General features: G+C 41.4%; 1 protein-coding gene across 1 annotated transcript in view; it reads left to right on the forward strand.

Moving 5' to 3' along the window:
* The window catches only part of TNFRSF21 (TNF receptor superfamily member 21), a 65,504-nt gene extending 48,802 nt beyond the window's left edge, over positions 1–16,702 (forward strand). Inside the window, exons 5-6 of the mRNA XM_040249506.1 lie at positions 13,466–13,694; positions 15,302–16,702. Of these exons, the coding sequence (XP_040105440.1) occupies positions 13,466–13,694; positions 15,302–15,531 (459 nt within the window). The 3' untranslated portion in view covers positions 15,532–16,702. The remainder of the gene's footprint in view (positions 1–13,465; positions 13,695–15,301) is intronic.
* The last annotated feature ends 544 nt before the right edge of the window (positions 16,703–17,246 follow it).

Here is a 17,246-nt window from a genome sequence, read left to right on the forward strand (position 1 = left end):
AGCTGTCATTTCTGATTTCCCTATTAATTAATTTTTTTTTTTTTTTTTACATAAGAAACTTTGATTTATCCACAGTTTGGGCTGAGTCAGGGGCAGGCTGAAACGACCAACCATTAAAATGGCTTAGGGAAAAAAGTACTAGGGAAAGAGATGCAGGAAGTGTTTTGTTTTTATAATCACTTACTTATACAATAAGTAAGTGTCTTTTGAGAATGATACAAAACACAGAAGCCATACAAGAAAAGTTCAACTCCTTAAGCCGTATATAAGTCAGAAAACACCATATACAAACCAAAGACAAAATAATAACTGGGAAAGTTGTTTGCAGTATAGGGTTAATTTCCTTTAATAATGAAGGATTTTTGCAAGTTAATTAAGAAACCAACCATCCAAAAGAAAAATGGATCGTTTGTGAACAAGAGCGTGCACAGAAAAGAAATCCTGAAGGCTCTTAAAGGTATAGGGATTTTTTTTTTGTAACCTTGCTCAAAATAGAAAAATTCAAATTGAAACCTGCACTGAGATGCAATGTTAACCTCTTAGACTGGCAGAGAGAAAGGTATAACTCCATTCTTGTGTTGTGAAGGGAATAAAGAAGGTGGAACAGTGTCCATTGCGAACGGGTGTGCACGTGAGCCCGCCCCAGCGGAGGGCCATCTGGCAGGTACCAAAACACGTGTTTTGACCGTGGAGTCCACTCCTAGGAATACATCTTACATATGTTCTTTTCAAAAATTTACTTTATTGAGGTATATTATAAATCAATGTTGTATTAATTTCTATTGTACAACAAAGTGTTTCAGTTATATATATATACACACACATTCTTTTTCTTATTCTTTCCCATTATGGTTTATTACAGGATATTGAGTATAGTTCCCTGTGCTCACAATAGGACCTTGTTGTTTGTCCATTTTCTGTGTAGTAGTTTGCATCTGCTGATCCCAACCCCCCAATCCACCCCTCCTCCACCTCATCCTATGTATAGCCTTACATACATCCTACATATGTGCAGAATGGTGCAAGTAAGTTATTCATTGTAGCGTCACTTGCTAGTAACAAAAAGGTAGAAGCGACACAAATGCCTTTCAAAAGAGAACTGGTTATGTAAGCTATGGAACATCCATACAGTGGAACAGTACGCATTTATCAAAACCAGTGAGTCAGCTCTTTATGTGCTTAACCTCAAGAAACATTTTTAAACAAAAAAAGTGCAAGGTACAGAACAGTATGGACATAAACTGTGCCACCATGTTGTAAAAAAAAAAAATTGTAAAGAATGAAAGAGAAGGTCTAGAATAGGGAGAAGAATATATGTACTTACCAGATTGGTGTAAGTGTAGACTATTCTGGAAGAATACATGCGGAGCTGGTAACAGTTAACACTGGAAGGAAAATGAGAAGCTGACATCATTGATTAGTGAGGGGAAAGTATTTTCAGAGTTCCCTTTTGCACCTGTGGCATTGTGCACCACATATAGTCTAATTCTAATGGCATAAATTCAACTAAGATTTTTATTAAATGACACTAATTTAATCAGATTTGGGAAGTTCAGAAAATTTGAGTCAGAAAGATCAGCTTGAGCCTACTTATTTCAAGGTGTTTTTATGAAATTATTTTCTGTCCACACTTCTAAAAAAAAAAAACCATTCTAAAGCCTTTATTTAGCATCATGTAGACTTTTTCATTATAATACTTGTTAACTTCAAGACAAATATTAAAATAATGTTGGCAGCTACCAAAGGCCCTTTGGAACAATACCTTAGTCTCTGATTGGGTGGATCAATACCATAAGATTGATTGCCTGCATGCATGCTAAATCGCTTCAGTAGTCCATCGCCCACCAGGCTCCTCTGTCCATGGGATGCTCCAAGCAGGGATACTGGAGTGGGTTGCCATGTCCTCTTCCAGGGGATCTTCCTGATCCAGGGATCAAACCCACATCTCTTAGCTCTCCTGCATTGGTAGGTGGGTTCTTTACCACTAGCACCATCAGGGAGGGCAGGCTTGCCTGGTGGCTTAAATGGCAAAGAATCTGCCTGCAATGTGGGAGACCAGGGTTCAGTTCCTGGGTTGGGAAGATCCCCTGAAGGAGGGTATGGCAGCCGACTCCAGTATTGTTGCCTAGAGAATCCCCATGGACAGAGGAGCCTGTGGGCTACAGTCCATGGGGTTGCAAAGAGTCGAGCATGACTAAGCCCACCACCTGGAAAGCCTACCATAGGATTAATGCACCCCAATTAAAGGATCAAAGCTACTGCACAGTAAGTCTCTATACATATCTTAAGTACACAGGTAGCTGGCAAATTTTAAATTCACAGGACCTTTTATATAGTTGGATACTTCAATCGTGTCTTAAGGCAAGATTATGATTCTTGCAATCTTTTTTTCGTCACTAGAATTGTCCCAAGGCTCTTTTTGTGGGAAAGGCTTCCTAATGAGCAATAGGTCTCACTGAGTGAGGTTTAGGGAAACCTGTCATTTCCAACAGGGCCAACTCCTCCTGTAATGATGGGGCTGAGCCCTTATAAGGCTGGGTGGTGTGTTTGATTGTGAGCTGGCTCCAGCTCTGAACTCAGGGAGCCCCCTGACTTACTCTCCTCACTTCCTTTTTTTGAGAAAGCCGGTTGGTGAGTCAGCTCAGGGTTGATGTCAGCAGCCTGAACAGCTTGCAGACAGTGGGTTGCCACGCCCTCCTCGCCTCCCTCCGGAGCCAGCTGGTTCTTACCAGCTCTGGCAGCTTTATACCGCATTGCTTGTGGCTTCCTGTGCCTGTTACCCTGCGCACCCAATTCTCTTAAGTTATCTTGCTTAAGGCAAATATTGGCTAGCAACCACACCTTGGCTTATATGTGGCTGGTTTTTTAGCCCTTGGGATTCAGTTTTGAAATGAACTCTTAAGATCAGGATTAGCAAATGATTAGGGGCAGGAGGAAAAAGGACAACAGAGAATGAGATGGCTGGATGTCATCACTGACTCGGCGGATGTGAGTCTTAGTGAACTCCGGGAGATGGTGATGGACAGGGAGGCCTGGCGTGCTGCGATTCATGGGGTTGCAAAGAGTTGGACACGACTGAGCGACTGAACTGAACTGAACTGAACTGTATATATACGACTATAGGTAGATGGCTTCCCTGGCCGGTAGCTCAGTTGGTAAAGAATCTGCCTGCAGTGCAGGAGACCCGGGTTCAATCCCTGGGTCAGGAAGATCCCCTGGAGAAGGAAATGGCACCCCACTCCAGTATTCTTGCCTGGAAAATCCTATGGATAGAGGAGCCTGGCAGGCTTCAGTCTATGGGGTTGCAAGAGTTTGGACTTGACTTAACGGCTAAACCGCCACGTATAAGACTATAGCAACTGCCTTGACTGGGGCTTGAGATGCTTAAAGGAGAAACTCACCATGGCCAGCTAACCTGTTGTTGTTCAGTGGCTAAGTCGTGTCTTCCTCTTTGCGGCCCCATGAACTGTAGCCCGCCAGGCTCCCCTATCCTTCATTGTCTCTGGGAGTTTGCTCAGATTCATGTCCATTGAGTTGGTGATGCTTATATAACCTGGGCTGATGTTTATATAGAATCTTAAGTTGCAGTTGAAACACAATTCTTGAATTATTCTATGCTTGGACCAGTCTAGGGTGGGTTGAGGGTGTCTTTCTAAATAATACTCTAGTGGTTTTGGCATGTTTGGGTCAAGTTAATCCTGAGAGCTTCCTGAGGGTGAGTGAGTTTGTTCCGCAGGTTCTGCTATTGGCTTGCAGCTCACCTGGGAAATGCATATTTTAGTGTTCACTCAACTCTGCCACCTCTGTTGTCTGGCACAGGGGTTCCCAGGGAACTTGAACATCTTGGCATCTTGACATTGTACTTCTGTTCCTGCTTCCATCTCCTGACCTCTAGAAAGGAGATCTAGAAAGCATTAAGGCTGCAGTGTCTTAGCTGCAATCATTGCCGGTGTCTTAGTGGCAATCATCGCTTGCCAGTTGATGGTTTAGATTTAAATGTTAGCTCTGTCCCCTAGTTATGCAATAGAAACCCCTCTTTGCTTCCCTTTCCTATAATCTGGGCTGGGCAGAAGAAGTAAGAAGGAAGATGGACAAAGCACTTAACAATCAGAAGCTTAGGAAAAGTTTGGGGAATTTTTGCCTTCAGGTTATTTGGCCCATAGCCCTTCTTTATGTATTTATTGTCCTCCCTTTAAAAAAAAGACTCAGGAAACAAAGAAAAATTAAAGCATAGTACAACACACACGCGTAACCTACCACCTAGATTGAACAAATTATGTTTTGACATCTTTGCTTTATCTATGTATATGTGTGTATATGTGTGTGTATGTATATTTCCACTCCCCGTTTCTTTTTGTAAGACTTCCCTCCAAATTTGTTAGAACTGCCAACCTTTCTTTTAAAGGTTTAGGAATCATCGTCTTCTCAATTTCTTCTTTTTTCTTTACATTAGCAAAAATATTTACTGAGTAAACTTGGCTGCTGCTTCTCATGACCCCTTTCTCTGGATTGTATTGAAATAAGAATTCACACTCAGAAGAATAAAGTCATTGTTTCCTATCAGCAGGGACTTTAACGAAACTTTCCCCTTTTATTGGAGGTGGGATTTTTTTTTTAAGGGAGAAATCATCTTGTACAGAAATTCTTTAGTATCTGAACTTAGGAATTAAATAGATTCAGGTACATGTTTTGAGGAGGTGGGGCTGGTAACCATCATTATCTGAACTCTCATTTAGGAACCACATAACTTTGGGTAACAAAACCTTTCTTATTATCTGAATTCCTTTTCTCTAAACATAGGAACCATATAGATTCCAGTATCAAGAGATACTTGTATGGTAAGGAGGAAAGTCCTCGTTTTTTATCAGAACCCAGTCTTATATATCTACATAGACCTATCAAAAGTCATGAAATTTAATTTGATCTTGGCAGCTGGGAGAGTGGGGAAAACAAGCTTCAGATAATATCATCATCCTTAAATAGTTGTAGTTATCTCTTTATTTGTGGCTGTAATTCATTTGAGATAGACCTTTAGTGGAAATTGAATTTGTGTTTTTTTAAATAGTCACTGGTCTGTTAGGATCTGAAATATTTTCTAATAGAAAACAAGGTTATTGGCTACAGTTGAAGTATCTGGTATTTACATAATCTCGTCTTTACCTCCGGGCAGCCATCCAGCCGGGGTGCAAGATCTGCCATTGAGTTATAGGTCCTCTGGCCCCTGCAGTCTGATGGACAGGGCAGAGCAGCTCCCTGTGCTCATGTGATGTCTTTGTATTGAGTTTACAGGGTTTGTCAGTATCTGTAAATACAGTGAGTCTAGACAGGCAAGTGACATGACTCAGCAAAGAGGATTAACTTGGGTGGAAACTAGACCAAACCTGATCTTTTTTTTTTTTTTTTTTTTTGAAGTTTTTCTTGTGGTAGAATACACGTAACATGAAATTACTATTTTAATCATTTTTAAGTGTACAATTCAGAGGGATTAAGTCTATTCCCAGTGCTGTGAAACTTTATCATCCATGGCCAGACCTTTTTCATCATCCCAAACTGAAGCTCTCTGCCCATTGAATGATGATGTCGAATGATCTCTGCTCCTCCATCTCTGGCAACTACTGCTCTACTTTCTGTCTCTGTGAATTTGCCTGTTCTACGTGTGTCTTATCAGTAGAATCATGCAATCTTTAATCTTTTGTGTCTGATCTGTTCACTCAGCATTAACAGTTTCAAGGGTCATACATGTTGCAGCATGTATCAGAATTTCATTCCATTTTAAAATCTGAATAATATTCCCTATATGTATAAACAGCATTTTGTTTAACTATTAGCCTGTTCATGGGCATTTAGGCTGTTTCCACCTTTTGACTATTGGGAATTGGCTGCTCTAAGCATTGGTGTACAAGTATCTGTTTAATTCCCAGATTTCAATTATTTTGGATACATATGCATAATTGGAATTGCTGACTTACATGAGAATTCTTCGTTTAACTTTCTAAGAAACAACTGCAGATTTTAAGTGAAAGTTGTTTTGGGCACCTGATGCGAAGAGCTGACTCATTTGAAAAGACCCTGATGCTGGGAAAGATTGAGGGCAGGAGGAGAGGGGACAAGAGAGGATGAGATGGTTGGATGGTATCACCGAATCAATGGACATGGGTTTGGGTGGACTCTGGGAGTTGGTGATGGACAGGGAGGCCTGGCGTGCTGCGATTCATGGGGTCGTAAAGAGTCTGACATGACTGAGTGACTGAACTGAACTGAACTGAAAGTCTCTTAGTCGTGTCTGACTCTTGACTATACAGTCCATGGAACTCTCCAGGCCAGAATACTGGAGTGGGTATCCTTTACCTTTTTCAAGGGATCTTCCCCACCCAAGGATCGAAGCCATGTCTCCCGCATTGCAGGTGGATTCTTTACCAGCTGAGCCACAAGGGAAGCCCATGAATACTGGAGTAGGTAGCCTATCCCTTCTCCAGTGGACTTTCCCAACCCAGGAATCAAACTGGGGTCTCCTGCATTGCAGGTGAGTTCTTTACCAACTGAGATATCGAGGAAGCCCACAGTTTTAAAATATATTTTAAATGTAATTGTGGCATCATATTTTTGTGTGAGTGAAATTTGATCAAAATCTGTATTTTAGTTAATAATACTGTATCACGTGTTAATTTCCTGTTTTTTTTTTTTTTTAAACAACATAGTATTTCTGTATATTCTCAGAATTGGATTAGAAGTTTCAAACCTCATTCATTTTTTTTTTTTTAATCACTAGATAGTAAGCTTTCTAGCCTTTTAGCAGTGACACTAGATGTCTGAATAAGTGGAACTGTATCAAAATTTTGAGTGAATGTAAATTAGAAATTTAGCATTCTATTCATACTTGGTTAAACAGGTGGAATCAAAATGTCATAAATTTTTTTAGCTAGACAAAAATGGAGAAGTTTTCTAAAATATACATTACATTATAATGCTATTTATGTATTTTGTGAACAAATGCTTTTCTATTACACTTGGTAAAAGCTTGAAAAAGAACAACGAAAGAGAGAGAAACTGGAGAGCCTAAATGAAATGGGAGCATTAAACATGAGACAGAAACAGTGAAACAAACAAAGTAAAAGCTCATCATATAGTCCAGTTGTTTTTAAACGTGGCTGCTCATTAGAATCACATCTGGAGCTTTGGAGAAAATAACAGTGGCTTCTGTCATCTTGGGCAGGTTACTTAAACGTCTTTGAGTCATGGTTTGCTCATCTGTAAAATGGAACTAATAAGAGCTACCTTAGCATCAGATAGATTGCGTATGTTCGTGTTGCGCCACTTAGCTGAGCATTGATGATGACGTTCTTTAAAGTCCTTTTTTGTTTACTGGAGCTGAGTAACAAGCTGGTCAACTCAGATGGAATAATAGTTTCCATTGAATTTAGCAAATGTGTTTTTGAAAACCATCTTTAAGTGATAGAAATTTTCACAAATGTGGCATAAGAATTCTACCTACTTTCTAAGTATTGGATGAAATCTGGAGAGAAGGTTCAGTTGGAAGGGAGACTTGATTGTAAGGGGCTTTCTCCTTAACCCTATCAGGCATATTTGGCTACAGAGAGGAGAGAGAAGGATCTTATGGAATCTGACTGGGTGATGCCAGGAGCCAAGGGGTTAAGTTGAACCATTTTGGCAGATTAGCAAGGGGCATTCAGGCTGGGTAATGAAGGCTTCATTTCAGGAGATCACTGATGCATCAAAGTTGTTAATTAATTTTATGAAAACAGATTGTACAACCACGGGGAGATTGTAATTGGGTAGTAATTGAAAATAACTCAGTGCTAAACCTTAGTTGAGGAACCAGTGGGAGTAACTTGGAAGGAGAAAGAGAGTTGGGGGGTCTGCAGGTGGTGAGGGGAGAAAATGAAAGAGCCTTAGTGAGACAAACAATAAGCAAGACAATGTGAAGAGAGATGACCTAGAGTAACCTTATTCTTTTAGAAATGAGGAAACAAGTCTGAAAAGGGACAAGGTTTTTCTAAAACCACACAGCTAGTTATCGATAGGTTTCTTTTCTTTCCTTGCCATGACATTCCAGGATTGGCATGACTTTGAGTCTTAGGAGTTGACTGTGAAGATCATGAAACATGCTGAAAAGAAGGCTTCTGGGGCTGGAGTCCTCCACCCTTTCATGCTTGCAGAGTATCCTCAGGGATGCTGTTCCATCATAGGAGAGAAGCAAAATCTTCTCAAGCCCTTGTTTTGTTTATTTGCCACCCTCGCCATAACTACATCGTCTGTATCCATGGCCCCACCATCCCTGGGGCTGGAGAGACACTTCAGGCTTCCACAGTGTGTCATCCTAGGAAAGGCCAGTCAACAGGGAAGTGAGTTTTGGTTTGATATTAAAAGAGGAGAGTTAATTTTTCCTTGGGGTATAGCTGATTTACAATGTGGTGTTAGTTTCAGGTGTATAGCAAAGTGATTCAGTTATACATACACATATTGTGATATCGTTGTTTAGATTCTTTTCCTGAAGATGTTGTTACGGGATACTGAGTTCCCTGTGCTACATGGTAGGTCCTTGTCGATCAAATGCTTTATCTCTGGTAGTGTATGTATGTTAAGAGGGGGGTGAGTTTTGAACTTCAGTTTCAGGTTGTGATTGACTGCACACCCAAAACGGGCAGGTGGATTTGGGGAGCTGGTTGAGGGAGGGGAGGGAGACAAGAATAAACTAGAGTTTGCTCTTTCCGGTGCAACCTGGGACAAGTTACATCATTGTTCTCACCAACGCTGCCCAAGCCTCTGTAACCCAGAGACATTCTAGGCCACAAATCTCAGTCAATAGCTTGTGTACCTAATCTCTTTGGTTGGTTCCTTGTACTCAGTGGTTCTGGTAAATCAGAAAGGCAAGTAGTCAGCAGTGAAGCTTTAGGTATGACTCAGGTGTCAAGTACGGTGAACCACTTATCTCTCTTTTCTTATCAGTTTGGACCAAAAAATACAGTATCTGGAAGGACAAAGTGCATTTGCATGGAAACTAATCAGAAGAACATTTGGGGTTCACTTGGCCAAAATCATTGGGGTGTAGCTGATTTACAATGTGGTGTTAGTTTTGGCTGTATAGCAAAGTGATTCAGTTATGCATACACATATTGTGATATCGTTGTTTAGATTCTTTTCCTGTAGATGTTATTACAGAATACTGAGTTCCCTGTGCTACGGGGTAGGTCCTTGTTGATCATCTACTTTATCTATGATAGTGTATGTATGTTAAGAGGGGAGTGTATGTCAAATCATGTGGTCTTGCAGTTCACACAATAGACCCATATAGATTTGGGCTACTTGGGAAGCTCTCCTCACAGTCCCTGCTTACTCCCCATTCTTGGTCTGTCTGACTGTCTAACCCTTATTTCTCAACTGAGTCTTCTCAGCATGATCACGTCATGGCTATAGAGCAAAAACAACTCTACTTTTCAAGTTTCTCCAAAGGAACTTCAAATATCTATCTGGTGGATCCATTGCCTTTACTGGCCAAGTTTTCCCAGAGGCCTTTAAGTCAGGGTTTGCCTCACTGCAGTAAGTTGGGAGGGCTGTTGTCCTTTTGTACCCGTGAACGCTTAAGAAAAGTATAGAGAGGTGCTCAGTCAAGTAGATGATTTTCTAGCCGTCCTGTTCCTTGGCTATCAATAAAAATAAGAACTGTTACAGCCACGTTTTCAAGTTAACACAGGGAAAACACACTTATCAGTGGTGAGTGTGTTTTAAAAATAGCATTGTTTTTCTAATTATAAAAATTAATGTCCCTGTAGAGGGGCTCTGTATCAATATAGAGGGGTGGGATAGGGCGGGAGATGGGAGGGAAGTTCAAAGGGGAGGGAATATATGTATACCTTTGGCTGATTCATGTTGAGGTTTGACAGAGAACAACAAAATTCTGTAAAGCAATTATCCTTCAATAAAAGAATTAATTTTAAAAAAAAGTAATGTCCCTGTGGAGCATTTGGAAAGCTTAAAGAAGAAAAAGGAATAAACTAAGTTAGTCAGAATCTCTTTTGTGAATATTTTGATTATGTTCAGATCTTTTCCAGGAGGATATAGCCTGTTTCTGTAGACATCCGGCTTTCTTGTTTAGAGCATTTGTCTTCTTTTTTAGTACCTGAATCTTTTTATAAGTGCTCTTTATTTGCTATAAAGTCAATACTGAACCATGAACTTTTGGAACTGATAAAGAATTAAGTATTACACACATCCTGAAGCCTCAATTTCTTTTTTTGTTGTTGTTTATTATTTTTGGTTGCACTGGGTCTCCCTTGCCGTATGGGGTCTTTCTAGTTGCGGTGAGCGTGGGATACTCTCTGTTGCAGTACTCGGGCTTCTCATTGTAGTAGCTTCTCTTGCTGCACAAGCTCTAGGTGCATGGTCTTCAGTAGTTGAGGCTCGCAGGCTCTAGAGCACAGGCTCAGTATTTGTCGAGCATAGCCTTTAGTTGTTCCACAGCATGTGGCATCTTCCCAGACCAGAGACCAAACCCGTGTCCTCTGCTTTGGCAGTGGACTCCTGTCCAGTGTACCACCAGGGAAGTCCAAGCCTCAGCTTCTTGTCAGAGAAAGCACAGGTAATACAATGTTTGAGTTTCAGTGTTGCAAACTAGTTTTGATAGATATTGTCAATAGGCAAGTAAAGGGAGGAAAGAAGTTTCTAGGGGCAGTTTTTTCTTTTTTTTTTTTCTGATAGGGAAAAAAAAAAATGCAGGTAACTCTAGAGAAATCTGGAATGCAACCAACTACTGTGTATCTTCTATCTAGTAACAGATATCTCTCCTTGGTAGCAAAACTGATTTTCTAGAAAGATGCATGTCAAACAGTCGATTGTGAGCACTATTGTGGAGATGCTAAAACCATTCCTAGTGGCATTTTCCCATTCACTCAACTCACTGCTAATGATTGGACAGCACCGCTTTAGCATTCTGTCTTTCCAAATTGTGTTGGGAGTCATGTGCCTAATTTTGGTAAAAATGGGGGGAAAATTAAATAATGAGCTGAGTTCAGGAAATAGGTGGGTGGACTTCTTAGTCTGTTGGCATGTGATTTGTGGGTGGGAATTTCTTTTTAAAGCAAGAATAGTGCACTATATATCGGCTGACTGGGTTATCCATGTACTGGAGTGTAGACAAGTGTTCTTTGTCTAATTGAGTGAATAAAAAACACACATTGGCATGAATGGCCATGTGCATTTTCAAGGAGGAGGGGCGCATGCCAAGGCCTAGTGAATTCAGATCTTCAAAGCATATCTATAAGGGCTTCCCTGGTGGTCCAGTGGTTAAGACTTGCCCTTCCAGTGTAGGGGGTACAGGTTAGAGGCCTGGTCAGGGAACTAAGATCCCACATGTGTCTCGTCTAGCCAAAAACCAAAACATGAAACAGAAACAATATTGTAACAAATTCACTAAAGGTATTAAAAATGGCCCACATTAAAAAAAAAACAACAAAAAAAAACTATCTGTAAAGCTTGGCTGGGATCAGAAGGGGACTGGTGGGAATGCATGTTACCCAAATCTTAAGCTTGCACTGGAAGCAGAAGCAGGATGTTGGTGGTTTGTACAGGGGACAGATGCTGTTAGGTCATTAGACGTGCCATCATCAGAGGTCTTCAGAATCTGCACTCTGTTGCAAGAATTTATCTGGGCTCAGAGGTTGTAAAAGAGGCAGTTGTGCTTTTCTTTGTGCATTTTACCACTAGTCAGCGTCATGCTTTGAAATGAGGGTCAGTGTCCTCCTGATTGAGGAACTTGAAAATGTTTCGCTTGACATGCGTGGAGTCTAGTCATGAGGTTTATAATGAAGGTGATTAACAGCTCTGGGAAGAGCACACATCATCCCTTGAACCCTGCCCTGTGTCATCTGGCCACCTGGCTCCCGGATTTCCCTCCCAGCCAGAAGAGCAAATAAAAAGATAAGTCAACCGACTGGGAGATGCCACCAGTGCCTGCCACATTTCTAACCTGTGGTGTCAAATGACAAGGGCAAGTAGAGATATCCACCTGGGCTCAGTTGAACATTGGCTTTCTCCCAGGATCTGTGTGCCCTCTTGGGCCTCAGTCATTTCACCTGCAAAATGGGGTGATACTACTTGTCGCTTCTGCCCATCTTCCCTGTGCATCCTGGTACAGGCCACGATCATACCTCACCTGGCCACCATGGCATCATCCTACCTGGTCTCCGCACATTGATTCTTGCCTCCCTAAAATACAGTCTCGTTGTCCAGCCAAAGTGGTCACAATGCTCACTGTCTCCATCTGAAATCATCTTGTTGGGTGGCTTTCTTGTGATTGTCTCTCTGACCCCCACCCTGGAATGCGAGCGTCATGGTCTCCACTACATCCTGAAGAGCCCGTCTACTGGTTTCAGAGGGGTGCTGCTCCCTTTCTCTTTCTAGCTGCTTTTGCCTCTGGTGTTCTCATTCTTTGACACAGTTTTATTGAGTCCCAGAGCTAGTTTGAAATGGGAATCAGGAGATGTAGGGTCTAGTCTGAGTCCTGCCACTTCCTGGCTGCGTGCCCTGAAGACAGTCAACTTATCTTCTCTGGGCCTTTTTCCTTACTTGTAAAGAGAAGGGTATAGTCACTTGTGAGGGCTGCCATGGTCAAGTAGCACAGACAAGGAAGCTTAAGCATCTGAAGTGTATTTTCTCACAATTCTGAAGACTAGAAGTTTGAGGTGAAAATGTCGTAGGGTTGATTCTCCTTGGTGTGCAGAAGATGACCGTTTTCTCCGTGTCTTCATGTGGCTTCCCCTCTGTGTGTCTGTATCCTCATCTCTTCTTACAAGGACGTTGGTCACGTTGGATGAGGGCCCAGTTGTACAATCATTACCTCTTTAGGGTCCTGTCTCCAAAAATAGTCAGTCATGTTCTGAGGTATCAGGAGTTATGAATTCAACATATGAATTGTAGGGGCACACAAAGTCATCTCGAAACAGACAAGAATATGCTGTATATTATCTAAACTCTTTCCAGTGGTACAGAATTATATTGTAGGTTGGGGATCTTCCTTTTCACTCTCTTGTCCAGTTACACTCCTGTGAGGTAACAGCTTGTATACACATAATTCCTCATTTTTGATCTTCATACCTAATCCTCAGGTATATTTTGAAGGGTTTATGAGTATGTGTGTAGCAATAATGTAAGTTATGGACAGTCAAAATGGGAGAATTTCTCTATAAAATGTTAAGTGGAACAAAAAGTGTCTGGAAAGGGCTTTTAATTTCATTTTTCTCTATAATTTTTAATTTAAAAAAATATGTTTATTTTTTCAATTGAAGTAGAGTTGATTGACCATATTCTGTTAGTTTCTGGTGTACAGCAAAGCGATTCAGTTATATATATATATATATATATATATATATATTCCTTTTCAGATTCTTGTCCATTGTAATTTGTATAACTTTGGACTGTGTAGTTCACAATGGTTTATTTCTTCCCACAGCTGGACACTGACAAGCTGGCTCTCCCCATGAGCCCCAGCCCGCTCAGCCCCAGCCCGATCCCCAGCCCCAACACGAAACTTGAGAATTCCACACTCCTGACGGTGGAACCGTCCCCTCTGGACAAGAACAAGGGCTTCTTCGTGGATGAGTCTGAGCCTCTCCTTCGCTGTGACTCCACTTCCAGCGGGTCCTCCGCGCTGAGCAGGAACGGCTCCTTTATAACCAAAGGTACAGATGGCTGGCAACCCGCATTCGTTCTTAAGTCTCCTCCAGAACAGCCCCAGGGATCTCTCCCTCTATCATTCCAGTAGGAGTAGGATCAACTGAATGACCTACTCTGGCCTCTGAGGTGAGGCTAGCCTGTGAGAAACTACGTCATTACCCACCCGGGACCTGCCTGGAAAATCTTTACAGTCCTGACTGTCTGGCCGGGAGCCTGTGTCCAGGAGTATCAGTCACCCTTAGTCCTCATGATGTTATCAAGTGTTTCAGGGAAAGTCCGATAACATGTAGTCTGACAGGGTTGTTTTTTTTTTTTTCCTTTTTGCAAATTATTTACCAAGCTTGTAGAACACAGGGATTTAAAGTATAACTTATCTTGAGAGTCTGGAGTATAGGTTTTATTGACTCAAATTAAAATTCACTCTGTTAAGCTTGGTTGCAAATAATGTTTTAAAGATTCTGGACTGACACTTTTGGTAAATAATTTGCTGCTTGCAGTTCTGAATAGCAGGGTAGGGAATTAACAGGTATACTATATTGATGACTGACTTTTGTTAGAAATTTCCTAGTTTGGGTAACACCAGTTATATTTTACTGAAAGGGCTATGTTTTATGTTGTTATATTTTACGTATTTATAAAATATATTCTATTTTACATGTTTATATTTTATACTTTATATAGTCATATATCCTTATAAAGATTTATATTTTAGTTTGTAATTTGGTACATATTATCTTTTAGAGAATACATTTTATAATGGTAATAATAGTTTACTTTCTTACCCCATTTTAAGATATGAACCAACAAGCATTATTTTCTTATTTATGTACCTTGGCTCTTAGAAGTTTACTTTTAAAAGATAACAAAGTGAAAGTCGCTCAGTCGTGTCCAACTCTGTGTGACCCCATGTATTTCTCCAGGCCAGAATGCTAGAGTGGGTAGCCTTTCCCTTTTTCAAGCGATCTTCCCAACCCAGGGATCGAACCCAGGACCCAGGTCTCCCACGTTGCAGGTGGTTTCTTTACCAGCTGAGCCACAAGGGAAGCCCAGGAATACTGGAGTGGGTAGCTACTCTCTTCTCCAGCAGATATTTCCGACCCAGGAATCGAATCGGGGTCTCCTGCAGGCAGGTTCTTTTACCACCTGAGCTATCAGGGAAGCCCAAAATACAACAGTGTAATTAGAAAGTCAGATAAGCTGATTATTAACTTGGAATGTTTGTGGGGGAAAGACTGGGCTGATCTTTGCTTACTAACATACACTACAGATGGGAAAAGTAGTGACATTTCTTTCTTTTAAGTTCCTTTAAGTATTTCAGCATCCTTCTGAGTTTTGGAAGAACTTAGAAGTCACTTGAGTCCAGGCAGAATGTCATGTTCCATCAACAACCCAATCAAGCAGATCCTTGTCTGATCTCTATTAGGCCAGTCTTGCTTGTTATCTTAAGCACAGTGGTGGCAAAACCCACCGTGTTGTTTACAGTGTGCCAGAGCTTCACTCCCTCACCTTGTCGGGGGTGGGGACCGCCTGGGGAGAGGATCACTGTCACCTTAACCCTCCTGTTCCCTAGCACAGTCCCTTTACAGCTGTCCCTCCCCTTTCTCCCCTGCAGAAAAGAAGGACACAGTCCTGCGACAGGTGCGTCTGGACCCCTGCGACTTGCAGCCTATTTTTGATGACATGCTCCACATCCTGAACCCTGAGGAGCTGCGGGCGATTGAAGAAACTCCGCAGGCCGAGGACAAGCTGGATCGGCTGTTTGAGATCATTGGAGTCAAGAGCCAGGAAGCCAGCCAGACCCTCCTGGACTCTGTTTATAGTCATCTTCCCGACCTGTTGTAGAACACGAGGAATACTGCACTCTGGAAATTACTCAATTTAGTGGCAGGGTGGCGTTTTTTTTCTTTTTTAATTTTTATTTTTTTTTGGTGTGTGTGCGCGCGTGTGTGTGTTTAACAGAGTATATGGCCAGTTCTTTCTTTTTAAAAACCCATCTGGGAAATGAGCATATAAGCCTTTTCGACTGTTTCAGAATATCCACCACTGAAGTTTTTTTTAGGTTCTCTATTTTCTCTGTTTTGCCTTTGGATGTATTCTCAAAATTGTTCTGTGCACTTTAAATTCACTTAATGAACCACAAATGCAGTGTGGCTTTTCTCACACACTGGATTGTGAGGCTCTTAACTTCTTAAGTGTCATGGCATCTTATGAATGCTATAAGCCGTCTTCGTGTCTCAAAATCCACTTCTGCTTTTATTATTACTATTTTATTATTCGTCATTTATGGGTTTTCTTAAGGGTTCGAGAAATGTAAGACCCCATTGAGTTACTGTAATGCAATTAGATTTTGAGTTATCTTTTTAATATGCCTTTTTGGATAGTTCATATTCATGGCTGAAACTTGACCACACTGTTGCTGACTGTATGGTTTTCACCTGGACACCGTGTTGAATGCTTGATTACTTGCGCTCCCCTTACGCTAATCTGCTCTGGGCTGGAGACATGAAGTCCTCACAAGCCATCACGACTTTACTATTCGAGTGGCTTGACAACCAGGCCACCAAAGAACTTGAACTTCATCTTTTAGGGATTGAGCTGTTCTGGAACCTATTGCTGCACTTTGGAAAGTCACAATTGAAGTGCTGGTGACAACTGGCACCTTTTCCAAAGGGAATTTACCCAGCTTTGCTTGACAAGATGTCTTGTTTTTTATACACACATAGTCAATAGGTCCAGTCTGCCCTCAAGGCCTTGGTCTTGGTGGGTTTCCTTCATTCAATCACTTTAATTAAAAATGGCTGCAGCTGTAAGAACTCTTACCTGATATATTTGCAACTCTGCTCCCATTTATAGACGTGCTGTCTAATGCTCAGTTGATGGATTCTAACGCAAAGGTGGTGTGGACTCCCTTTGTGTGGGTGGGGTTTGTGGGTATAATGGTGAGGGACTGATATCAGAAAAATGCCTTCAAGTGTACTAATTTATTAATAAATATTAGGTGTTTGTTACTTGAGTAGTTGGAGTATATTTAATCCTTGTCTTATCTGTGTGTTCAAGGCAGAACTCTTTGATCAGTCTCTTGGAAAAGTATATTCTAAAAACTTCAGCCTTTCTAGGGACCTGTGGTTCAGTGGTTACAAATCTGCCTTGCAATGCAGGGAACCTGGGTTCCATCCCTGGTCTGGGAACTAAGCCCCCGTGCTGCAACTACTGAGCCCACATGTTCTGGAGCCAGTGGGCCACAACTAGAGAGCCCACTCGCCACACTGGAGAGTCTGCGTACCTCGACGAAAGATCCCATGTGAGGCAGCTAAGACCCAACAAGACCAAAGAAAGAAGCATTTCAAAAATTAAAAAAATAAAAACTTCAGCCTTTCTAATTTGTGAAACATGCATATTAGCAAAGATTTATGTTTGTAAAAGTACCCGGAAATTCATAGAGAACAACTTCCAAGCGTTTCCTAGTTTTATGGGGGTGAATCTGAGGCTTCTGCTTTTGAAATTGTCTCTACTTTAAGAAGTGAGGATCTGGAGGTGGAGAGATTTAATTGCTGACT

This window comes from Oryx dammah, unplaced genomic scaffold, assembly GCF_014754425.2.
Source record: "Oryx dammah isolate SB20612 unplaced genomic scaffold, SCBI_Odam_1.1 HiC_scaffold_11, whole genome shotgun sequence".
Lineage (NCBI taxonomy): Eukaryota > Metazoa > Chordata > Mammalia > Artiodactyla > Bovidae > Oryx > Oryx dammah.